The sequence below is a fragment of the Sceloporus undulatus genome, chromosome 6 (assembly GCF_019175285.1).
Source record: "Sceloporus undulatus isolate JIND9_A2432 ecotype Alabama chromosome 6, SceUnd_v1.1, whole genome shotgun sequence".
Classification (NCBI taxonomy): domain Eukaryota; kingdom Metazoa; phylum Chordata; class Lepidosauria; order Squamata; family Phrynosomatidae; genus Sceloporus; species Sceloporus undulatus.
The window spans coordinates 14,129,903-14,157,495 of NC_056527.1; the positions used below are offsets into that span (position 1 = coordinate 14,129,903).

Genomic DNA, 27,593 nt, shown 5'->3' on the forward strand with positions numbered 1-27,593 from the left:
TTGGTATTCTCTTACTACAGGAGTCCTTTGAGAAAATTAATAACTATTTTGTCCCTTCATAAATTTTTGTATGTCCTCAAAGTCTTCATTAAGATTTTCTACAATCACAGCCTTTATTTTCAAAGAAAAAAACCTCATATTTCATATCCATCAAACCAAATGAGACAAAAATAATCTCACTTAAATCCCACTGAAAACAATGAGACAAGTTAGCTTTAATGAAATTTATGGCTGGCCGCCACTAATTATTGCAAGCCACAGTCATAGAAATAATGCATAACTAATTCATACATTACTTCTGATGTCACTTCAACACTTAGCAAATTATTTATTTACACAAATATGTATAGCTTGTCTTTCTGATTGTTTACACACCAATCAGGATGGTGTGTGTGGAAGAATAGATGCAGCAGATAATACAACATATCAGATAAATATATGCATGCCAAGAGGAGTGACTGGAGGATTCACTACCACAGAGGTGATGAATTTATTCTCAATTTTCAGCTTGCTCTTCTTCCAGCTGTTCTGGGTTGGATGGAAACATCCACAGGTACATTTCAAAGGCCAAACATCTTTTGGGAAGTCGTACAACTGAGTGGAGTTGCTGGTCTTGGGGTAATGGATCCATCAGTTGCACAGACTATCCAATAAGACATATGCTTTGCCTCAAAATGTTTGCCCTTGGGGAAAGGAATGTCCCATTTTAGCTATGGCAGCATCAGGGTCCCTTTCTCTTGTTGACAACAAATGCTTCCACAGTGGGAAAATGGAAAAAAGGTTCTTTTATAAGATTTTGTAGTGCAAGACGTCTATAGGGTTTCAAACAATGCCTTCAGCCATGATCGATGGCAGATATTCACACACATCTAAGGATTCCCGTTTATGTATTTGTGGAGCTCCAGAAACTGAGGATTTGCCTTATTATCTGCTTTTTTGCTCACTATATACTGATCCAAGAATTACATTTATGGGATCTATTCTGTCCAATTTACAGTCTAATACCACTTCTGAAAAGATTTTTTATCTCCTGTCTGATATTGATTTTAAGGTAACTTATAAGGTGTCACTGTTTGCCTCAGCAGCAATCAAAATTTGGGAAAGGGTAATAGTGGACATTGCAGTTGATTGTCATGGGGATGATCTTATCTGAAGTTGTTTTTAATGTTGTTTTATTTAATTGTCTGGAATTTTATTATGTTTAATGTATAAAATTTGGATGTTAGTTATTTGATGGAGCATTTTATAATTCTGAATTTCTGTCATCGGTTTTACTTTTTAATCATGCGAATGGCCTTTGGCTTAAGCATTAATAAAAATTGAATTGAATTGAATACTATAGGGTTCCCAGGTGTCCCATTTCCTACTGGATATCCCATAGCTTATGTGAGCTAGTGTGGTATAGTGGTTTGAGCCTTGGACTATGACCCTCCTCAGCCATGGAAACCCACTGGGTGACCTTGGGCAAGTCACACTCTTTTAGCCTCAGAGGAAGGCAAAGGCAAACCCCCTCTGAACAAAACTTGCCAAGAGTATCCTATGATAGGTTTACCTTAGGGTTGCCATGAGTAGGAAATGACTTGAAATCACACAACGTAACAAAAAGAAAGTGTAAGTAAAACCACTAGGACTTCTTTTCACATAAAGAAAGTCAAGGCTAAGTTTGTGCAGTTCTTTGTATTGTCACTGTTTCAGCTTAATTTAATTTTAAAATAAAAGCAGAGAAATATTATGCCATTATAAAAACAACATCCATAACTGTTGGACCGGTGAGCAGCCAGTGATGATTTCAGTGGACCCACAGCAGTAAGCTTACTACTTGCCTATTTTTAGATGCAGATACTATTTTGATTGTTCTCTGCACCACAGATAGCATTTCCAGAAGTAAGCATGATTTGGTGACCTGCTTTGTGACGTTGCAGAACAATTTTCAAGTTAATCCTCTCTTTCACAGCTCAGTAACCCACCATGCATTTCCAATTTATTTTCCCCCCTCTCAATCACTTCTCGACTGTATTCTTGCGAAATCCAGCACTGCTCCAGGAAGCAGGAAAGAACACCATCGCAGTCTTAAACAAGTTTTCTGTTCAGAAGCCTAAGTGATCAAAAGCATCATCCATCAAGAAGGGTTGGTGCCATGCCCCTAAGCCAAACTGAAACCATTTGTAATAATTGGCATTGAGCCTAACCAAAGCAAGGACTTTCTAAAAGATACTGATGCTGTGTCATCCGAAGTTTCAAGGTGTCAACGCTCAGAGAAGTAGGATTATTATTGGGGGTGGGGGGACCAACCTCTGAGGTTAACTCAATCACAGCAAGCCTTCCATTTATCAGTGTTGCTGGAACCACAGAAGATTTTCTGACAGCAGCTAGTGGCAACTTGAGCTATGCATTTTTTCCACTTTACATTATGTCAGCTATCTTAAGGAAAGACAGAATAGAAAATTCAAAGGAGATGATGATCATGGGGTTAAGTAGACCCTTGCAATTACAGTTACAGTCCATAATTTTCCAATGAAGCATGGTTTAAACAAACTAGAACTCGCATTATGCCAGATAGGGATGATGGTAACTGCAATCCAAGATATCTAGAGGACACCAGGTCAGGGAAGGCTATTCTAATGTAATGACGAGAGATGGAATTGTTGTTCTTGTGTGCCTTCAAGTCATTTCTTACTTACAGTTACCCTAAACTGAACCTGTCAAGGGCTCTCTGGAGCTGAGAGTGTGTGACTCACCCAAGGTCACCCTGTGGGTTTCCATGGCTGAGTGGGGAATCGAACCCTGATCGCCAGAGTCATAATTCAACACTCAAACAACTACACCATGCTAGCTCCTAGGAGATGGAACAGTCTTCATCTTACATGTCTTTCAATCCATTCCTCCTAACCCATTTGAGCAATGCACAGCAATTCAGTATAGTTTACTATCCTGCAGAAGTGTAGACAAACTCTGGGACATAATCCATTGTCAATGTACACAATGTACATAACAAAGGAAAAACAAGGTCAATTCAGCTGCTCAGATAATCAGTTGTCACTGTAGAAAAACAGCTGAAGTTCATATAGTTAAGAGGAAATATTACAGGTATCCAATATAGTAATTCCATTAAGATTTTTTTTGTTAAAATATGTTCTACACATTTGGATCAAACCACCTTTGTTTTATGTGGCTTTATAACTGTAAAGATAAATTAAAGCCACTATGAAAAACTCAGTGAGAAGTGAAAAAAACCTTTCCTGGAAATAAGTTTAAATATATGTTAAAACTAAATGTACCCCTAATGCAAAGGCTAATTGCAGATTTTTAATTTGCTTCCATTTTCTCTGGAATCATTTTCATTGATTGGTTTTTAGTGACATCGTCACTAAAAATCTACAGTCTACATTTTCCCTGCTGATTTTGCCTCCTGAAGAGATGTTTTAAAGACATGTGTGGGGATGGTGGGAGCTGTAGTCCCAACACATCTCAAAGGCACCAGTTTAGGGAGGCAGTCTGATTGTAGGGCAGCCTGTCACAAAGGCTGGAGGAAGTGATGATATTAAGTATGTGGCCCAGTGCCACTAGTGGTTGTGGTATAGCCGGAAGAACGAGTGGCATCTAACTATGACTCATCACCAAGGTCAACCTTCTTACATAGCAGGAGGAAGGTTGAGCTCAGACCTCCCCAAGTACACCTGTTCACTGCAAGTCTTAGACTACACAAAAATGTAAGCATGTGGGTGGTTGCATTTTCCATACAGCCTCAGTCAATCCAAGTTATGTGCTGCTTGCTTTGCATATGGAGAGAGGGTGAAAATTAACTCTATAGATATATGTGCCAACATGGCATATCAGGCCACATTTTGGTGTGTATGTTTGTTTGTTTTTAAAAGTCATTTAGAGAGCTAGAAACTTGTTAAGCTATGCTGAGGATGCATCCTGTCCTATAAGAGCCTGGCAGCACCAATAAGTAAAATTAAGTTGTTTCAGAAGTAAAATTACTCTGATCAACATATGTTGGCAGTAAATATAGGAACAGTGACAGCTGTAGGACTTCAAAGGGCCTCCTCCTGCACAAGCCTATTCATTTGCATTGCCCCATATTCCTATCCCTTTCACTAAATTCACACTGGAAGCCCATGAGTTCAACAGCTGCCGTTCAGCTAGGACTCTAGACATTTCTGTCACTGGACCAAAACTGACTACAAAATTGTACTAGACTAATGTAAGCTGAAATTAAAATGCAAAAATAAAATGAGATAACACGAAATACTAAAATGATATCCTCTCTCTGTTTAGGTAGTTATTTATTTTTCTATTATTTCTTTATTTCCAAGATTTATATCCCAACTTTCTCCCGCAGTGGGATTCAAGGTGGGAAATAAACCTGTCATCTCACTTCTGCTATGATGTGTGTGTGTGTTGTGTGTATGTGTAAAGAAAAATGAGTAATTTACCTGGTGGTAGCTCCACCAGGCAAGCAGACCAAGATGCTGCAACAATTGCAAAGCCTTACCAAGCTGAAACAGAGGCAAATATTTCTTTGTCACTACATGAAATAACATTGTAGGTCTGTGTGTGTGTGTGTGTGTGTGTGTGTGTATAAATCATACACACACACACTACTACTACTACTACTACTACTACTGGTACTTTTAAAGACATTCTATAAAGGAAAACTTTGATTTCACCATAAGCCGGAAGGAGCAGTGTGAAGCATTTGGGTCACACCAACCTAAATCTAATTACTATTCCAAAGTAAAGAAGACCCATTTAATAACTGCCATAATTATGGAAATCCCACTGGTTCCAAGGGTCATTGGAACTAGCAACTGAATTTAGACATGTATGCATTCATCACTTGATAAACTGCTTTGCGCATGTCTTTGGAGTGCAGACTCTTTTGCTCTATCTTCTCTTCATAGCGCACAGAACTGAGAAAAATTAGCCTTTTTGGCTACAACTCCCAGAATTCCCCAGCCAGCCTAACGTTCAACATAGTAATTCTTTTAATTTCTGATAGTGCTTGAAGCTTCAGATATGCAAACTGAGGGTCGATGGATGGTCTGTCAAAATCCCTACCCACAAACAAAACTCACAAGGCATATTTGGACTAGTTACTTTTTCTGGTCATAAGCTAATTCTCAGGGTTGCTCCAAGAATAACATGGAGTCACCCTTCCTAAAGATATTACTGGTGCCTTCCTTGCTTTGTTTTCATAGACAGATGAAGACCTTTTTTTGTTTCTATCCTATAAAATCCTAAGATTTGTAGTCTGGCAAGATACCAGACCTCTCTCACAGACTTGGCTGAATATTTTACCAATCTACAAATCCCAGGTTCTGAAGGATGAAGCCATGACACTTAAAGTAGTGTCAAACTGCTTTATTTCTGCAGTGTGGATACAGCCCTACTTTGGCTTGACCGACACACAGAATATTCCAATATTAGATAACCTGACTACAAAGAAGTACTAATTCATTTGCCTCAATGCATTTAATTTTTTTTTTACTTAAAAAAACCTAGATCTTAATTCATAGGGCAAAGGTACTGATCATCAGCTGAGTTATGCAATCCATACCTTTTGTTATTAAAAAGCAAAACAACCCAGTCAACTTTTCTGAGCCAGCCCAGTCTTGCCAACACTCCAGTCCTTCTGATATAATTCTGGGCACAATTTCCACTACCAAAAATAAACACTGACATGGACTAGGAATTCCCCTTTGAATCCAGTTGCTAAGCAAAGAATTGCTTTTGATTCAAATTTAGTTCATTTAGTGTAACTTGTTTAGAAACACAATACCTAATATATAGCATGAGCAGAGCTTTTTTTAAAATGGGATTTTTGGTTTATGTGCCCAGCATGGACACCAAGGGGCTGACCATGATGGCTGGAATATTCTAGCAATTGTAGTCAAACAAAGTAATGTATTCCAACTTCTGATCATGCAGACTGAAATCTAATAAAGTGTGCAATGTGACTTCCACTATTTTGCTTTTTCAATACCTACCAACTGTAAAAATTATTATCATTATAATGTGAACTCTGAAGATGCCAGCCTCAGCTGCTGGCGAAATGTCAGGAATAAACTCTTCTAGAACATGGCCACATAGCCCAAAAAACCCACAAAAAAACTACAGTATTATCATTTTAATTCTAAAAATTACCATTAATAGGCTCCAGGTTAATTTTTGTTGGATCTTTCCTTGTATCATACTCTGTTCCTTTATCTATACAACAAACTCCTGTTGTATATCTTTTATCTATACAACAAACCAACCTCCAGACCAGTCCGTGTAGCAAAAACATCACCCAGCAGTAATGGGTAGGTAGCACATACTACAGAGCTGGGATGAAGTCGCTTAACACTGGGGAACAGAAATCAATGAGAAGTTGCTGAAAGTTCCTTCCCAAAGGCAAATAAATTATGATTTTCCTTAATATAGTGGTTCATTCCAAAACCTTAAAGCTGTTCAAAACAAGATGGTAAATTACAGTTAATGGAAAACTTCGCCATTTACTTGCTGTCTGGTGGGAAAGGGCCATGTGAGCTATTGAAAGACTTTTCCATATTTTTTCTTTTCAAATAAGATATGACAGTCCCAACATCTTCACAATGGTTGTGTATGGAGATCTGCCCATATTCAAGCTCAGGTCCATTTGACCAAAATATAGCAATTCAATTTTATGTATTGATGTAAGGCAGAAAGGACATTATAATGTTATTGTCATTGAAAACCTCTTTCTTTTGTGATGAGGCCACAGCAGTACATCTGACACATGCCATGTTAGACAAATTGTGAATTTGAGTTTATGCAAGTATTTTGCCTGGAAGTCGGGCCTTTTGAGCCTTTTCCTCAAAAAACAATTAGCTGGCAATTCTGTTTTTAATTTCTTTTCAGTACATTATAATCTGTCTCAAAGGATTTAAAAGGTTAACTTGCAAATGGAAATTCATTATCAACAACTGTTGCTGAATTAATCTTTCTGCACTACATAAGGATTTCATCCTGGCAAAAAAGAACTTGCTTTTGTAATTATCACAAAGAACCTCCCTCAATTTAATTGTGTTGCATGGGTATATAAGAACAAGTGTCGATAAACAGAAATGTAGGGCTTGGGGGATATTCCTGAGAAGACTTTGGTGAACTTAAAGAGCACCAATTTAGTATTTATTTTACTTGTGAATATCTCTAAAAAGCTTACATCTGAAGTTTTTGAAGTTGTGTAGAAAAATAATAAAACACATAATAGAAAAGAATACATAAAATCAATATACAGTATTTATTTTGGTAAGCTTAGCTATATGAAGAAGGCTAATAACGGAGGGATGAATATTCGACATAATGCCATAGTAACGACCTTACACTAAACAACTTCACAGTAGACCTCAGGAGTGGGTGGCAATATCAGGAGGGCCCCTCCAGATGACCCACATGCATCAATACAAAGTGCTCTCTCAGGTAACTAGATTCAAGTTGTTTAAGACCTTATTCACTATCGGCAAAACTCAAACTTGACCAGTGATAACAGGCAGGCAGCATAGTTCCTTCTGCCGAAATAGAATATGCTGCTGGTAGTTGGTCCCTCTCAGCAAGCTAACCAAAGCATTCTGTATCAGTTAAAGTTCTGGAACAGTCTCTGAAGTAACTGCATAAAGCCCACGTTGCAATAGATGACCTTGATACACTGTGACTATGATACCATAGTTCAATAATAATCATGGCTATACAAAAGATGGACCTCATAAAGGACAACATCTGGAAAACGCTACAAAGCTTCCAAGTCACCGATTAAGGATTGAAGATGTGCAGTTGAAGGCTTTCATGGCCGGCATCCATAGTTTTTTGTGGGTTTTTTAGGGCTATGTGCCAGCCACAGATGCTGGTGAAACATCAGGAATAAACTCTTATAGAACATGGTCACATAAGCCCGAAAAAAAAACCCAAAAGTAAGGATTGAAGACTTACCTGGGAATAAGTCCCATTAAAATCAGTGGGGCTTACCTCCAAATAGATTAGTGTTTCCCAAAACACTTTCCAGGTGTTTTGGACTTCAGAATCCCAGGCCATTGGTCAAGACGGCTGAGGCTTCTGGGAGCTGAAGTCCAAATCACCTGGAGGACCAATACTCTGGGAATCACTGTAGTAGATACAGACTGTGATATGCAGTTTATCAGACTCAAGGGGTCATGGTAGAGTCGTTACAGTTCCATTCTCACTGCACATTAAACATGAAGCAAGAAACTAAATTTTCTAATGCAGTAATCAGTAGATTTGTCTACAACAGCCATGGTGAATATGTGGTTTTGCAGATGTTGGTGAACCGTAAACCCCAGACATCTTTCACTGTGGGCTATGCTGGCTGGGGCTGGCAAACAACATCTGGAAGACCACACATTCTCCATTCCAGTTTTAAAAACAAACACTGCTAGAAACAGAAAACATTCAGGCGTAGCTGTGTTGGCCATTTAACAAATACAAACAAAAATCCATCAGTGATACTTTTATTGGCCAACTGAAATGCACAATATACTTGTTGCAAGCTTTCAAAGCTCCATGGGCTTCTTCATCAGGCAAGATGGTACAAGATGTAACATCTTTACTAAGGATGAAACAACTCCTGTTTGGTTTGCAACTGTTAGAAATAGTTAATTAAGAAGGGATCCCTCAAATCTTTGAAGCACTCTTCCAAAAAAAAAAAATCACATCTCATTGTAGCTATAAGCTCATTAAATAGCCCTGGGAAAACCAGTCGCTCTCATCTTCAGCCTCAATTTAAAATAGCAGGATGGGAGGCTAGTAAAGCTTCCCTTGCTGAGGCAGCATATGTGGTATGTTCTTGAGAACACCTGAAATGCAATCTACCAAGTATTATTTGAAATAGCAAAAGCCAAGCCATGCTGCTAAATTTCTAGCCTTAGGTTGGGGAATTACAATTGAAACAGTCTTGCATTAAAGTTTTGGATGACCTTGTACAAAACTATGAATATTCATAGCTCTAAACATATTTCATATTATGGTCTCCCCTCATCTCCAGTACTTCCCATTGGGGTTCATTTTGGATCTGAACCAGTGAAGAAGGTTCTACACTGTGTTCTGAAGGTCAGATCCCTCTGAGTTCAGAATGGAGTCTTTTTCAACAGTGGTGTTGTGCACTTCCCTTTAAAATTTCATATTTATCACAATTACCAGAATGTAGTGCTATGCTATAATGTGGCTTCTTCTACAATCAAGAGTAGCTTCAAGAAGGTGCTCGCCAAATGGAAACACTGGGATTTGCATTTCTCTGTCATCAAAAGTGCATTGTTAGTTCTGAGGAATGGTGGTGGTAGGCATGTAGGAGGGTTACCACAGTGTTTTGTCCTACTTTCAGAGCATGAATGAAGCACTCCAATTATGCAGGTTGTATTAGTCCTATTTTCTTTTTATCTCATAGAGCAGAATGATCATTCTGCTATTGGAATGACACCCCTCCCACCCCTTACAGTAAGCAAAAACACATATTACTGGAACTATTAGAACCAGCCTTTTAAAAAGCTTTTGTTTTGTATACAATTTCGCTGTTTCAGGAGAGAAACCTGAAATAGGCTCATATGCAATCCCTACCTATTAACAAGTACTAGTCTTACATATCCATCATGCGATGAAAGAGGTCATCTCTGAGAACCTCTGTCATCTAACTGAGAAGTCAAAATACAGATGCTCCCTGCTTTTTAAAGATCCACTTTTTTGACCCTTAGAAATTATAATCAGAATCCATACATTTGACATTTGCTCTTCTATTCTGGCCTTTTTCATAGAGTTTCCAAAGCCTTCCACACATTTTTGCATGTGTTCACAAGAGATACATACTACTTATTTACAATTTTTTTGGCAGCCAAAATGCATCTGCAAGCTAAAAAAAAAAAGACTGGGCTACCCATTTTGGCAATTTCTGATCTGGTCCCTACTTGTCAAGTAAGCAGAGGACACCTATAGCTTGAAGTATGTCAAAGTTGTAATCACACCTAGTATCAATGTGGTTCTTGGATGCTTTCCATAGCCTGGGCATTTGTTTTTTCCTTTTTCTTAAAACCCAAACTGCAGCTGGTAACTTGACTCTTTCATGCAGGGGACCAGGAGGCCCTGTCTATACTTTCTGACAGTTCGAACATACTTTCTGAGCAATTCAAGTGACACTCCCTGCTGCATATTATGTTTGAGGTCCGGAGAAGCCTTCATAATAAAAACAAAAACTCCCCGTGGACATCTGAAGAATGTGGGTGGTGAGAGAAAATCAAGAACATGCCTATACACTTATCTTAACTGCTGAATAGGGATCTGTACGCCCAGGGGCAAGCATGGGAAGGCTCCAGGCTCCTGTGATCTATTTTGTTTATAAATTACACCCCACTATTTAAATGAATGAAAGGTAGAATCAAGTTCATAGATTTTGCACCCATTACAAAATCACATCTCATTCCCTATGTCCATACTCCAGATTGCTGGGGTTTTTTTAGCAGTATAATTTAGGGTAGCAGCACTTAGGAGGAGATCATTTTATTACTGCTATTTTATTGCTGTTATTTTGCTGTTATTGACACTCAGAAATCCTTGCTAACCTACTAAAAATCACCCAGACATTTACCAGTATACTGAGATTCCAAAAAAAATTATTTCTCCAAGCTTGACCCAGTTCTAGAGTTGTTTTTCCAGTACAATCCTACTCAAATGGGAATTGCCTCTGCTCAGGGGAGATCCATATGCATCTCCTATACCCCACAGCATTTCACCACCTCCTGGAAAAAACTTTGTTCCGGAAAACGTTCATGTTCTGCTATGAATGCTGGATGATTTTGCAGTCTCTTCAAACTCTGGATTGTTGTCTTTTATCTGCCACTTCCTTCTTTGTATCTTAGGTTCTTTTTGAGGTTATCCATTTGATCTTTTTAGGACAAGATTTACTTGTTTATTTATTCATAACTGAACTCAAACAAACATAGGCTCTCAGCTAGCTCAGAGAGTCTCCCTTAACCCATCATCCAATTGTAGGAAGCCTGCCAGAGCCCTACCCTCTTCACATCTAAGCGCACCTGTAAAAGCAGTTGTAAAATAATAATGATAGTATGTACAGCGCTATGTAAATCTACAGCGCTATATAAATAAAGTATGATAATAATAATACAATCCATCCTTTCAGCAGAAAGACGTACATATGCATGTCCAAAGGGCCAGTTCAAAACAATTTTCTGTCTGAGGCAATAGAAGAAGATGAGTTTCAACTTTGGGGGAAAGGCAATTTTATATACACACACAAATATATATAGACGCCCATCTCCATTCTACATAGCAAAACTAACTAGACTGCCAATTGAATCTTATTCTAACTTCCCCAACAGGCTAATTTAGTTTAGGACTGCTGTATGTCCCACACAGCTCTAGCATCCTAGAAGGAAGAATCATCGCAGAATAACTTGGGAGGGGCAAGGCTTCCATTGCTGCTCTTGCATCTATTGCGGCGCTTGCCTTAATCTTCTAAGTGGAAGGGCTGGTGCTGCAGATGGATATGTGTCTTTTCACACTCACTGCTCTTTATTCAGAGACGATTCAGAGAAAAAAGGAGCTCAACACTTGCTCCAGTGCCCTACATTCTATTGAGCCTACACATTGGGCACTCTGGGGATAATAAAAGAGTCATCAAATCTGTTAATAGCAACACTATCTCCCTTCTGTACAATCCTACAGCATTTACAAGCAAGGCTTCCTATGCTAAATCTAAAATTAACAACATGCCATATTCTTTTTACAAAGATATAGTTAAAAATAAGCCTTAGATGTTGTGACTAATGCAACCTTTCAGAATCTGGGGAAAAAATTACATGTAAGTTGTAATTTCCTCCTGTGTTCCAAGAGAAAGTCACAAAGGTGTTCCAAATTAGGAGACTAACAGATTCAGAACCCATGGAATTTGCTAGAAAAGTTCAGAATGCACAAGTGAATAGAAGCAAGAGTTGAATAATCTATCCTAAGAAAAAGAGCATTTATTTAAGGGTGAATAAGTGAGAGGATGAGAAGTGCATTGTAGAGCAGGCTACAATATTGTACAAAGATTAAATGAAGACTTCTGGTCCAAGACAATTAAGGACTATTTAAAAGATCATACATGGAAACACTTCAAACTAATAAAGTTCATCAACATTATTTTAGTTTCTAGCTTCTTTATTTCATTCCACTGCATCACACTTCAGGCATAACAAAAACAATTCCAGATTTTCCTATAATCACCACCATATCCCTTCTACAAAGTCATAATTCATTTTTATGGCTTAACAATAAAGCTGGAAAATTTAACTGATATTTGAAAGCCTCCATATGTATGTATACTTTGCCTGTCTCCACAATATGGGATCAGCATATACAGAAGGTGGGGTCCAGATGTAGTAACACTTTGAGCAAACCCACTAATACCATTGAAACTTAAGTCTGGAAACCAACTCAGTATCAAATAATCTTAGAAATAATGTATGTCTAATTCTCCTAGTTTTAAAAAAAAGCAGATCAGTTTTCATCTGAGACAACTTTCACTGAAATTACTGGAATTGACTTTCAAATTAGATGTACCTTTAATTCAAACTTATATGCATGTATTGTACAATGAGAAATAAATCCATGGTGCTTACTCACAAGTAAACATGCATTAATTGCTTTGGAATAACCAAATTTAGATACCAGACGGGTAGCTAGACATTACATCTCACTAGCTTAGTTACTGTATTCATCTGTTCCATTTTGAAAGTACATGAGCCAATCAATTAATACCAGAATTATTTTTTTTTAAATAGACAAAGAAAAGAAACCTTAAAACCCTTAAGGAAACATAAAAAATTCTGGCCTGAATGACTCTGGAGTGTTTCAGTAAATAAGAAATAATAATTGAAAGAAAATCATAAAACTGATGTAGCACATCTAGACAAGAGGAAAAGAAGGAGCAATAATACAGAGAATGTACACACCTATATGTGTTTGTGCCATTACATCAGCTAGCCTATGCGCAGCACCACTGCCACCACTTTGTGTTGAAGATGAAGACGTTGTAGATGTAGTAGAGCCATGGATTGCTTGACTGATCCAGTGTTCCATGTTTATACTCCCTTGGCTTGAGGTTGGAGTTCCCTGTGAGTCGCCCTGTATAGAGCCTTCATCTTCTGAACCAGATGAGGTATCTTAACAAACAAACAAACAAAGATGAAATCTCATATTTATACAATAAGGCATAAGAACATAAAAAGAGCCTTGATGGATCAGACCACAGGCCTATTTAGCCTACCATTCTCTGTTTACATATGAAAATAACTCTCCCATAAAGCTGACAAACATCATGCTTCTGTCCATGCCCCCCCCAGAGCCAAACTGGTTCTGATAATGTAGGGAATAATATACAGATACTGAAAGCACAAAACATATTAACACAGAAGCAAAGGACCTCAATTCAAGGGACACTTGTCTCAAAGGAAGTTGCCGATTAAGACAGTTGACTTTTCCAGTTGAGTCAACAATAGAAAAAGATCCAACCAGCTTCCTTGATCATGCCAGTGCATGACCAATTTGATTAGGTTGTTAATATGGTAGCAGGCTGGATTAGATGACTCTTGGATCAATTCCAGCTCTGTTTCTTCAACTGTGATTGTAGTGCTACTTGTTCTGTTTTTTAAACTGTGTTTAAAACTGTATTTAATTCCAGCTATGGAAGAATGTTGGTACAGAAGTTTAACAAATAATATAAATAAACCATGCATAACTTCTTATAAGGAAAAGAATAAAGGCATAAGTACAGAAGAAAACTGGAGAGTAATGATGGTTCAGGGAAAATATATTAAAATAAGGAAAATGTCTCCTCTAAGAGCCATGACTTAAGACACAGGCATATTTCTCTACACAAAAATAACATTTCAGTTTTAAAAATTCTACATCACCTTCCTAGGATTAAAAGAAAATTAAAAGAAAAGACCAGACAAGTAGAAAATATAATTTACCCCATGAAAGGAGATTGCCAAATAAAACAGGAGTTAATATCATATTGCCCAGGTGATACCCCTACCTCTACTAAACAGTGATTGGGAGCAACCCAGATGTTGAGGATTCCTCTATTCAGCAGCCCATAGAGTTGACAGGGCTCATGTTGCTTGGATATTTAACAGATCCGCATTCACAAAGACTTACTCTCAGATGGATCTACAGCACCCCTTCTCTCTCACTTTTCCAAATTGCCTTTTAGTTGGTGCAGCGTCCTCACCATGGCTATTTAGTGGCCAGTGGAAAGGTGTGTGTGTGCGCCCATAGTGAACAAGCATCCAGTTCCACTCCTAGAGCTGGATGCAAATCAACATGTCCCCCATAATCTCCTGGAGATTGATGTCACTGCTATGCAACCAGTTATAGGAAGAGAGATGGATAATTTGCTGTCACTATCCTCCCCCATGCTTTCTATTAGCTAGTAAAAAGCCATGTTGGGATGGAGGATACATCAGCTAAAAGGCAGTGAGTCGGTGAAAGGATGAGAAGTTTGTTGTAGAGCAGATTATAATATTGTTGGGAGGCAATGATGAGAGAGAAGAGCTGCCACAGTTCTGCCAGAGAGAACTTTATGGTATAACTTTCTGACTGAGGTTCTGTTAAATATTGAAACAAAAAGAGCCCTATTCCACATTCAACCAGACAACCCTACCAACCATAGAGAATGTGTGCATTACCCATGTGCACATTTTCTCTGGCTGGTAGGGTTGCCTGGTTGAAAATGGAACAGGGCCCCTGTTGCTTCAATATTTAGCAGAACCTCAGTCAGAAAGACATACCATAAAGTACTCTCAGATAAACATCTGAGTTCTGAAAAAGTTTTCACACTGACCTTTTTGGCAGTTTTGGCAAGAAACAGGGTGGCTCAAAATGTTTGTTAAGGGGAGCAGTGAGAATGAATATATATTTGCCCAGGAAACAGGGACAAGCCTTCGTAACCACCTATTGTTCCATCTAGTTTTACAAGTCTACAATTCTAATTGAACATGGGAAGCTCAAACAAACACAGGTCTCACTCAAAGCAGTAATATTTAGATAAAACACATATTGCCGTTATGCAATAAAACTGTTCTAGAACTAGAAAGGGGGCAAAGCTAAGAAATTATGATTGCCTTGGCAACAGGGATATTACCTTAGTTAAACTGAAGGCAGCTACATGCCATCACAGAGACAAACCTGACTGGCTATGAAAACCATAATAACATTTTATATGTGATCCCTGGTTGTCTGGGATCACTGAGAAAGAAAAATGCCTGGAACAGTGGAATGGATTTAAGCGACAACACCAATAATGGTATAATTTAGTAGGGATTGTGCTTTTAAAAATTCCTCGTCTGCTAAAAATAACTTCAAGGGAAAGAATCCAACTCAGTTCTATTTTTAAAAAGGTTTCTATATTGGCTAATTAGCCATATGACCATTGGCTAAGTGGCAAGGCAAAGTAAGGATGCAGCCCTATGTTCATGTATTACATCCCAGTGAAGCTAATTATGCCCCTCTGAATTCAATAGGAATAACACACACACATTTACTTAGCTTCACCAAAAGATATAAGCAACTGCTGACCAGGGAGGATATTTCAAAGCAACAGAAAAGGTAACAGGCAACTTGTGGTCCAGTCAGATTACCGCTGCCACCATTTTAGGGTGCAGCTCCCCACCCCTGCTCAGAACACCAGTCACACTTGGAAGACTCCCTTCTTCTTGCACTGTCAGAGAGGAATTTCCATGGAAAGGGTGCTAAAAGCAATTTTCCACATGCAGATTTTAACAGGATGGGAAAGCCACCTATGTTAGCTTCCATAAGTACATAATAGTAATAATAATGTTACCCCAAGACCAGGCTCCTGGTCACCTCTCACATTCGATATGAATTTAATATTTAAAGAGACGCCGGAGGGAGTGACCAGTGAGTGACCTGGAAAGGTGACTCCAAGGCAGAAATCCAACCATGCCATATTTGGAAATCTGGTTGGCTCTAGCAATGGAGTAAACAAGGGCACCCACCACAATTAAATCACCCAAGGCATCAGCATAATCCCTTTTGTCTATGGAGGGTGATGGCTCATGGCCAAAGAAGATGTCTATGTTGTACATACCACTACCTGCACACTAGCAATTTGGTCGAGTTTGTAAACAGGCAGACATGCTGTTGGTTTGACTAGGCACCTCAATAAGCTAGGTGCCTAGTCACCCCACTTGCCTTGCCAGCTATTGAGCCCTCTCCATTCTGGATTCCCATCACACTTCAAAATTGGTAATGTATCACCATTAGCAAGGCTTCCTCTACTCATCCTCTCTCACCTTTGCTACACTAGTTCTTGTGTGTGTGAGAGTGAGTGTGTGCTTAAGTGTGTGTAGATTATCCCCTTAATAAAACCACAAATCTTACTGGATTTGCCTCTGGAGTTTTGTGTGATTTGGAACCAATAAAAATAGGGTTAAGATCCCCAGGCTGACTATTGCTAGGGCCAAGGTATTTTATTTGAGCTATTAAAATCCTCCTAAGCATATTAATTTGTGGGTGCTCTCCCAGAACATTGGCATTTTGGGTAGATGACGACGACGACGATGACAATGATGAAAATTTAGCTTATAAAATTTAGGAGTAATACATATGTGGTGTTAAGAGTCTTACCTGGGGGTGTGTAGGCATCCATTGATGTTTGTACCACCAATGAGCGTCTCTTGGACGGCATAGGGACAGCCATTTTCCTTTCTTTATGTTTTGCAAGAGCTGCCTGGACTGCTTCTGTATGAACATCTAGAAATAAAAACTAAATATCAGTTTGGAATTCCAGCCAAAGAGGTTATAAACACAGACAGATTTTACAAGAGATCTGGCATTGTAAATTTCTCAGTCAGAGACATATTTATGCACTCTTCAGGTCATATGCAAGGAGGACTCAGTTCTGCAGTGAAAAGGAATATGGTATGTGCTGGAATAAAGCTAAACATGTGCTAAAGTTCTTGAAAGTTCCTATAAGAACACTAAAACAGCAGTCCAAAACATACTTTCTTTGAAGTAAGTTCCAGTGATAATAGTGGTCTATTCTAGGCAGAAGAGTGAGAAGTACAGTGCAAAGAATTGTTCAGTTTTTCCATGGACTTTGTGTTTGACTCCATTCCTTCTGCATTTGTTTAAGATGTGCCTTTGGTTGCTGCTTCATCCTTTGATTTGTTGTTGCTGTTTTTTAGCTGCTGTTCCTATGCTTTTGGTTTAGATTGCTTTTTGGTGTGTTATAGCAAGACACTTTGAAATCCTTTTCAGGAGGAGGGTTCAAAATCAATCACAGAAAGAAAAGCCATTTTAGTACTACATTCAGGTATATATAGGTAATTTTCAACATAAATTTACTTATTGACCATTGCCATATAGCAGGCTCCAACAATCTCTTATGCCCTACAGATATGTTGAACTGCAAATACCATAATCTTCAGACAATTATAGTCCAATGCAACACTTTTTTAAAAAAATACAACTGCTACATAAACATCCATTCAAACTTGTTTAACTTGGGGTTAAGGCAAGCACAGGAACAAAAGAAATGCCTTTATTAGCACTGGCTCCTTCCTCCCCCTCCTTTGAAAGAAATAGTTGTGTTAGTCTATTTTGGCATAAAATGCAAAAGGGAGGAGGACTCCAGCAGAAACCTTTGAGACTAATTTGTTTATTTTAGCATGAGATTTTGTGGAAATTAATTGATTTCTACATTGCAGCTGAAGGAATGGATTACTATCCACAGAGGTTGATGCTAAAACAAACCGCTAGGTCCCTTTCACACTACACATTTATAGCACCATTTGCCACTTTACCTGCCATGGCAATATCCTATGGTATCCTGAGATCTTTATTTTAATGAAGACTATTTAGAATTCTCAGCCAGAGAACTCTGGTGTCTCACCAAACAATTCTATATGATATGTTGCCATGGCAGTTAAGAGGAATATAGTGCTATACACCCAGCCCTCCATATCTATGGATTTCACCATCCATGGATTGAAAATAATTTTTAAAAATTCCAAAAAGCAAACCTTGATTTTGCCACTAACCCTTTAGAACAAACTTGCTAAGAAAAACTTGATCAGCACAAGTCTGAAACCACTTGAAGGCCCACAACAACAAACACCATTTTACTACACCTTTGTATATAATGGGACTTGAGCATCCATGGAGTTTGGTATCTACGGGGGGTCTGGAACCAATCCACAGTGGATACCAAAGGCTCACTGAAATTGTGTAGTGTGCAAGAGCTCTGAGGGGTGAAACGGATGGGCAAAATAAAGCAGTTTCCAGCTGCTTTGAAGGTGGGGCGCTTAGATAACACATGCCTCGAAAGCAGCTGGAAACCAGACTGAAGCCACACTCCAGGACTAAAAACTGAAACAAAAAAAGTTGTGACCGGAAAATGTGCATCTTTGCTGCTGCATATAAACGCCCCAGCAAAGCAAAGAAATGAAAGTGCGATAACTCCAATGGATGTAACTGCAACATGCACAAACCAGACTTTCCAGCAGGAGGGCTTTGAGTAAAGAGGAGTGAATGAGACATGTATGGGGGGGGGGCCTCCATGATTGTACTTTGCCAATGAATTACTCAAACGTGGATGCACCAATGCCCTGTACAGGCAGAGCATCGCACATGCAATTGTATGGCCAATCAAAGGGGGGGGGCACGCAATGGGATGGCATCTGGGCAGATGTGGGAGGTATTTGGAGGTTGCAGGTGTGTATGTGCAATGGTGCACATGTATGGTGGGGATGCAACAAACAACAACAACAAAAAATACCCAGTGGTCCAGCTTCACATCATGCTGTGTGGTTGGCCTATGCTTGTTTGGCCCGCCTTGGGAGTAGGCTGTGTGGACAGCAGGGTTTTGACCCGCTTTTGGAAAAAGCAGGATTGAGCTGGTTTTTTTCCTGCCCATCTGTTCCAGCCCCAAGTCTCCAACTGGTGCAGGGTTCCTGTACAAATTTCCTCCCCTCCTTTCCATTTTTTCACTAGTAAAGGAAACAGAAATCCAAGAGGTATAGTTTTCCCTCTCTGAGATGTCTGGCATTCTCAGTTTCTTTCAGTCACATCTGTTAAAGCACAGGTGTCCTGCAAGGAAAGAGCTGTGTGGAAATATTGAAAGTGTTGACAACACAACAACAACTGGTATTCCTTAAACCTGACTTCCAACTCAGAACTTCTGTGGAAACAAAAAGTCTAATCATGAGAAGCATTGTCTTTCAAACTGAAGATATATTCTAAAAGCAGCAACACAAACAGCCTAATACTATTTTAAAAAGTCCCAACACTTGGAGTAGTTAGCAAAGTCCTTACTTCCGTTTAATAGTTTATGAAAGAAACAGCCTTCTGAGAAAGAAAAGGTGTATGCATTTAAAAAGGAAGGAATCTAAAATCTGTGCTGAAGTACATACCTTAAACATAGATTATTTCCATATTTGTACTGGCTTACAAAGGCTCAAAATGAGTTTAAAATTAACGTGCCAAACTGTAGCTTACAAGATTGTCTTGTTTCAGATAATATCCTCTAATGGCACTTTACTTTGGTTAGGAAACAGCACATGGACAGGGAAATTAACAGAATAAGGGGAAAACATATACAGTACTATATACATGGCTAAGAATCAACACATTAACTTTTCTGTTTGCTGGCAAAGAGAGATCAAGAAAAACTTTGTTTATTAAACAAATAATTTTCAACATTTGTAAATGATTGGAAGAGGTGGCTATCATTCTAGGGTAATGCAGCAATAATAAAGATATTTTATCCCAGTATATCCCAGTGAAATCAAGAATACATATTTCTGAATAAAAATAAATAGGAGGAGTTTGCATTTCACTTGGAAATACAATTTACAGAAACTAATTGCACTTCATTTTCAAGAAGGTTGCTTCAGTTCACTGAAACAAACTAAGCTGCATAACATCAGGAAACAGAAGCCACAATATACAACCAAGTCATAATTTAATTTGATTAGCTCAGTTTAATTATTCATATCCTCCAAAAGATAGCTATAGACTGTTAACCTTACATGTCTACACTTCAAATATTAACTTTGTTGTTTTGTTCTTGTTGTTGTTACAAGGATTTATATCCTGCCTTTCCTCCCACATTGGGATTCAAGATGCGTTACAATAATATCACGGCCACCGTAGACTTGTTTTATTTGAAAAATAATTTAAAATCATCTTTTAAATTTTATTTGATAAGAAAACATGGAATAAAGAACTGGAGCATATGCAATCTCCGGAAGTTGTTTTTAAAAAGCATTAATCCATTTGAGAACTTCATTCTAGATATGAAAAACAAAATCTTGGAAGCACAAACAAGTTTTCTTTGGCATTAAGTGTTTACATCCACATACTGGATGACAATGTTGGACTTCCCTGCTCTCATATTCGGGGCCACTCCAAAGCATTTTGCTCCCTGCATTGGGGCAACAAAAAGTAAACATTCTCTCATTCAATTCAAGGTGCATCCTGCCCAAAGCCAGCCAAGTTATTTTGGCATCAGAGGAAGAAAATCACCAAAACACCTCTTTACTGCATGGCAGTAGAGTAAAAAGAACATAAATAACTAGCAATTTGCTGCCCTGGTGTGACACTGCAAACTTGGCTCATTTTTTTACAGTAGAGCTGCCTCATTTATGTTATTGTTGTTGTCGATTCTGACTTATGGTGACCTTAAGCCCATGAAACCACTGGGTGACTTTGAGCAAGTCACATACTCTCAGCCTCAGGGGAAGGCAATGACAAACCTCTCAACAAATCTTGCCATGAAAACTTGTGAGAGGGACACAATAAGTCAGAAATGACTTGAAATCATGCAGCAGCAGCAGCAACAACAACATAGGCAACCCTATGATGAGGTTTTCTTGGTGAGATTTGTTCAGAGGAGGCTGAGAGTGTGTGACTTGCCCAAGGTCATCTAGTAGGTTTCATGGCTGAGCTGAGAATTGAACCCTGGTCTCCAGAATTGTAGTTAATAGTTAAGACATTTTAAAAAATAAAATGAAATAAAAGCCTTACATCCAAGTAGCCCTGCATTACTGTGTTGAATCTCTGTAAATTTATAAATAATGGGTGATGCCTTGGTCTCTCTTTAAAGTTCTCTTTCAGTTTAACAGTCTAGGACAGGGCAATGTCTGTGCCTATGTTCTTTAGCTTGGACAACTCAAGATTTTATTTTCAGTTCCACATGGATAGCATGGGAATGTTAATGCTCTCCTGCACTGGTGCTGTTGTGAGGCTTTTTATCCGCAGTCATAACATCTATCCAAAACATTTTCCTTGCAAGTAAAATTGAATTTGACTTCCCTGTAAATATGCTGAAAATTGTGGGCTTCAAAGGCCTCTACAATTCATACATGATAATGTCATAGTAGCTTCTTATTTTCTTTTATATGCCCCCTTACTAATTTTTAGAAATCATTTCCAGCTTCTGGAGTCTGAACTGTAGTTTTAATTCATTTATTGTTGATGACCTAGTTCAGATTGGATTTTCTGCTGCTGTTTGGTTTGAGGATGGTGGAGGCTTGTTTTTTTAGCGTTATGATACTTTAAAACAGGGGGAGGTAAGTGCTATTTCTCTTACGCTCTCTGTTTTTAAGAAAATTCTACTCTCTTCTATACTATTGCATGTTAACTTTCCATTTCCTTTCCTTTGATCTTCTTGCCTTCTAGATTGTCTGGCTCATATACTGGATTCAATTTGTGCTTTCTGCTGTTCTTAGAGAATCAATATAAATGATGCAAAATGAAGTAACATGATTGGGACGGCTAATTGCTTGACTTGAGTTCGGGCTCCGTTGTGCCAGATCCGTTATTCAACCTGTCAGGTAGTCTTCCTTGATGGCCTGATAATAACCAGTAAAATTTAGGGCCAAAATAAAAGTGACAGCAGCACATTGTTGCTGTCAGAACAAGCCTGTGAGGGGTCTTATCTCATGGGAGTCAAGATCTTTCACTACACATGAGAGACAGCGACTGAACCAAGGACATTTAAGCTTCATGGCTGAGCAAAAATTTGAATGATGTTTCCCAGTCAAGTATTCTGCGTCTAGGGCTGCATCCACACTGCAGAAATAATCCAGTTTCACACCACTTTAGTTGCCATGACTGAATTCTATGGAATTCTGGGATCTGTAGTTTGTTATGGCATCAGAGTTCTCTGACACAGAAGGCTAAATGCCTCACAAAATGACAATTCCCAGAATTCCATAACACTGAGTCATGGCAGTTGAAGTGGTGACAGAATATTTCTGCAGTGTGGATGCAGCCTATGTGAACCCAGGTTTTAGGTTAACATATATAGGAAGGAGGGTGGAGGTCTTATTTTAATGTATGAGGAACAGGTCTTCCCTACCACCATAATTTACTCCACCCCACTCCCCAAACCATTCTTCAATTCTAGGCAGACACACTTTTAATACTGGACCCCAAAGTGAGGAGCAGAAAGGAGAGAATCAAATTTCAGATAGATGAGATTAGAAAGGAAGGGATAGATTAAGCCATCTTTTCTCCAGAAAAGCTCCCAGAACCAACAGCACTTGGGAGTTTTAGTCTAAAAAGTCTTGGGAGTTTTAGTCTAAAAAGTAACTATTCCAAAATCAGGTATAGTCTAACCAGATATTAAATAAAACAACATATTGAGTATGCTTGGCAATGGACTGCAGATCAGTGGCAGACCACACTTTGATTCCAAAACATTCCAGTTTTGATCCCTAGTGACTCCAGTTTAAAGGGACAGAGCAGCAAGTGATCTGAAAAAAACTCTACACCTGGAAAGCTTCTGATAGCGAGAGAGGACAACACTGGATGCACAACATAGCCTGAACTAATCTGAGACCATGTCTTTTCTCAGATCAGATCAGATCAGATCATCTTGAAATGTGGACAATGTGGACACTGAATACAGATCTTGACATTCCCATTGCAGATGGGGGGGAAAGTAACAAAATATCTTTCTCCCCCCCCCCCATTTAGTTATTACCCCAACTCCATCCAAGCAAGAGCAACACTACAACTGCCTAACCTAATAACCTCTCTCTACATTATAAAGATCTGAACTCCCCCTGAAAAATTGGCTGGTTTTTATCATCTAGAGATGATCACCTGCAAGTCTGCGACTTCCAAGAACAAACTGAACTAAAGCACAGAATGGGTCTTCCTGCCCTTGTTAGTCTACTAAAATATGAAAATTCCTCCCTTTGTAGAGAAAGCAGGCTGATTTCCATACATTACTAAGAGCAGCACAGTTCTGGAGACATGGAAAAGACCTAATGTGCTGCAGCTTGGAGGTGATTTATTACTTCCACCTTGGCTCACCGCACCACATGCCTTTCTTAGTACAATCAAGTGTTACCTAGTAAATATTTAAAGTTTCCATGTTAGTAGGCCAAGATTCTTTCAGCCTCCTTACCAAGAATTCATGCAGCCACAAGTGAAAGAGCTTACCATCCCATACTGCTTGCGTCTCATTCACGGCCTGAGTTAAAAGTGTAAATTCATACTGATCAGCATTGTGTACTGAGCAAACTACAGGTGGGGTTAATAGGCAAGATGTTGAGCTTTGATAGGGTTCAAATCCCCACATAACCATGAGACTCACTGGGTGACCCTAGACAAAACTCTTTCCACCACTATCGTAATGGAAACTCATGTACAGAGCCCTGGGTTCACAATATATTTATACTCTTCAACACTACTTTATCGTGTGTGCCTTCAAGAGGTTTCCCAATTCTGGCAACCCTAACGTGAACCTATCACAAGGTTTTCCTGTTAAGATTTGCTCAGGGATTGCTAAGGATTGCCTTTGCCTTTCTCTGAGGTTGAGAGTGAGACTTGCCCAAGGTCAGCTAGTGGGTTTTCATGGCTGAGCAGGAATCCAATCACTGTTCTTCAGAGTCATAGTCCAACAGCCAAACCACAATACCATGTTGGCTCTTTGGATTACATTTCTATCTGACCAAATATAATTTAGGCGGAGGTATAAATTATTACTTACTAAACTCTTATGCATCAGGAACACGGGATAATTTGGTTCCCAATAGTCACATTGTGTTACAGAATTCTCTATGGCAAGGGCGGGGAAGGTCCAGGCTAGAGATTGCATATGGCCCCAGGGACCATTTTTCTGATTCTTCAATTTTTAAAAAAATTTATTGCTCCAAAATCCCCCTTAGCGAATATGAGGTGCAATTTTGCCATGTGTTTGTTCCCACATAGCTGTGTTAGACCCAGGAAGGGCCATTTCTAACAGGTTGGGTGCAAAAAATGATGATGATGATGATGTTTCAGGAGGTGGAACCTTCCAAGATTCCTTGTGGGGCCAATGTAATCTCCTAATCTCTATTGTCTGTTCTATGACACTGCGACCTGTTAAATTGTAAACAGCCCCAAGTTACAGCCACTTGCCATGGAATTTAAAACTGTCCCACTGCAGTACTTTTCTGTCCTGGACAATATATTGGGATTAAAGTGTTCCATGCCCCCTTCCCCTGGGTATGGCTATGATGCCAAGAAACAGAAGTGACCTCTGCTGATTTTCGAGTAAATTAGGTGCTGGGCAGACACTGAACTTCTCAGTTGGTTCAGAGAATACAAGAAATTAAACCTTACAGCTACATTTCTCCTAAATACATAGCTAATTCTACTGCTAGCCCTTGATATACTGAAATTCTCATTGGGGTTAAAAATATGCCACAACTGAATGAAAGTTTTATTGCTTTTTAATTTTTTTGTATTAACCTGGTGCATGAGGATTAACAATGCTGCTTCATCTTATTGGCTTAGAGCAGTGCTTCTCAATTATTTTCTGTCATGCCCCCCCAGGAAGAAGAAAACATTTCGGGCCCCCCCGCGCGACTGTAAATAGTATCATTTCTCTTGTTGCCAACAAGCCTCAAAGATAATTCCCGGAAATGTTTGTCCAAAACCTGCTGAATCCCCCCAGATCACACGGAATATTCAGTCACAATTCCCGGAAAATTCCCATAATGTTTAAATGGCGGATGTTTTGCAAATAAACGTAAACCTAATTGAATAAAAATAATTGTAACTTATTTCAACTCTCAAAATCACCATTGAACCAATCAAAGAATCTTTCAGTCCTTCTAAGATATTTATTTTGACATGAAGGGGGTCCAGGAAGCTTTGTGCCAAATAGAAATGTGTTAGGCTGCAACCGCACTGCAGAAATAAATCCAGTTTGACACCCTTTCAATTGCCCTGGCTCAGTGCTAGGGAATCCTGGGAATTCTAGTGTTCGGAGACATTTAACCTTCTCTCTCAGCAAACTCTGGTGTGACAACAAACTACAATTCCCAGGATTTCATAGCACTGGGCCATGGCAGTAAAAACGGTATGAAAGTGGATTGTCTCTGGAGTCTGGAGTGAAGATGCAGCCTGAGTTGGGTCCAAGACACACTGCAGAAATAAACCAGTTTGAGACTGCTTTAACTGCCCTGGCTCAGTGCTAGGGAACCCTGGGAAGTGTAGTTTTGTGAGACATTGAGCCTTCTTTATCAAAAAGAGCTCTGGTGCCACAACAAACTACAATTCCCAGGATTCCCTAGCACTGAGCCAGGAGAGTTAAAGTGGTCACAAACTGGATTATTTCTGCAATGTTTTGGACCTTCGTTATTAAAAATACTCAAGGTCCAATCCATACTGCAGAAATAATCCAGTTTGAGACCACTTTAACCGCCCTGGCTCAGTGGTAGGGAACCCTGGGAATTGTAGTTTTGTGAGAAAGAGCTCTGGTGCCACAATGAACTACAATTCCCATGCACCTGAGGAAATACGTCCTACATTCCAACTTTCTGTCCAGGAGGAATTCCAAAATGCCCTCCATTTACTAAGATGCATGCCTTGATAAGGTCCACATTGCAGTTTGAGTTTGAGACTGCTTTCACTCCCTTGGCTCAATGCTATAGGATTCTGGGAACTGTAGTTTTATCCTTTTCTGACAGAGAGCTCTGCAGTGTGTTTTTGACCAAAGTGGTCTCAAACTGGATTATTTCTGCAGTGTGTTTTTGACAAAAGTGTTATCAAACTGAGTACCTTTATTTATCCTCCTTGACGCCTCAGCCTCGGCCAATGGCCTCCTCCTTTCCCGCCCAGGCAAGGGGCAGCCTCTCGGGCAGTTGACAGGGGCGATCCCTCCCAAAGGAGGAGGAGAAGGACTGGAGCCTGGCCCTGCCTGCTCTCCTGCCCCAGAGAGGCACCTTCTTTCCCTTCAGAGGAGCCCCTCTCGGCCGTTGCCTCCAGTGCAGAGCCTCCTCCTTCCTCCTCCAATGGCTGGGCGGCCTGGGTTCTCGCTCACTCCGCCACTGGATAGGCTCCCCTCCATGGCCCACTCGGCCCCTCTGCCACCACCGCCTCCCGCGGGGCTCTGGCCAGGAGGACCCAGCCGCCGCCAGCCCATTCCAGCCTATGGCGCACGGGGCCCTCTTCCAAGTAGGTGGCCCCCCTTTGCGGAGCCTCGTGCCCCCCCTGGGGGGGGTGCCCCACTATTTGAGAAACACTGGCTTAGAGGATCAGCAGCACAGCTTGAAAAACTGCTTTAGGGGACTGTAACTTTTGAGAGTTGTAGTCTAAACAAAATAATTTTTCCAAGCTTTGCTTAGATGACAGCTACCTACCAATCCCACATCCCTTTTAAGGACTCTGTGATTTTAAACTAGCAAACCCTCACATTAAATGCAACCTGGCTATGACACACTGTAGCCTATCAGTGAATTAACATTACTTTAAAGGTTTAAACAGAGAAAATACATGTTTTCAGCTTTTTAGCATTATGACCACACCTCAGTTCACAAAGGGGGAGTACAGACTGCAGAGAAAAGGTGGTCTGCATATGCCTGCTTTTACTCCGGGGGGACGGTGCAGCCCCCAAACCGTGTGCCATCACTCCAGAGTAAAAAGAACCCGGAAAAACTGGGTTTTTATGCGCCACCATTGTTATGGCGTGAGTGCGCCAATGGCACACTCATGATGTAATAATAATAATAATAATAATAATAATAATAATATTCCGCTTAATCACTTGGAATCCAAGTGGATTACAACAATAAAAGAGAATACAGTTAAAATTCTAAAACCCCTATCCCTCCCCCCCAGTATAAAAACATAGTAATACTAAAAAGAGATTAAACCAGACAAATATTAAAACAGTAGTATAAAATCACAACATGCGGATGCAATGTGTCCGTTCCATCAAAATGGCGGTGCCCATGTACACAGGATGCCGCCATTATTGCGCCACCGGCACGTACTAGGGTTAGGGACCGTGCGGTTGGTGCGCGGTCCCTAACCCTAAAATCGGTGCCGGCACGGCACATTTGAATCTTCTGTTCCAGTCCAAAGTCTCTGACAAAGAAGCTCCTTTTTACAAAGACTTTTTATATCTGTAAGCATCCTTTTCCTCCTTGTCTTTTGTCTACCTGGAAGTCTTTTTAGGAGCGTCAGCACTGAGAGAATGGTGGAGGGCTACAGAAAGACAGGGGGATATATATATATTTATTTATTTATTTATTTATTTTGGT

General features: G+C 39.6%; 1 protein-coding gene across 1 annotated transcript in view; it reads right to left on the bottom strand.

Annotated features, from left to right (window-relative positions):
• The window catches only part of DIP2C (disco interacting protein 2 homolog C), a 378,320-nt gene that overhangs the window by 106,848 nt on the left and 243,879 nt on the right, over positions 1 to 27,593 (bottom strand). The window contains 2 exon segments of the mRNA XM_042473238.1: positions 12,978 to 13,187; positions 16,675 to 16,800. Coding sequence (XP_042329172.1) covers positions 12,978 to 13,187; positions 16,675 to 16,800 — 336 coding nt within the window.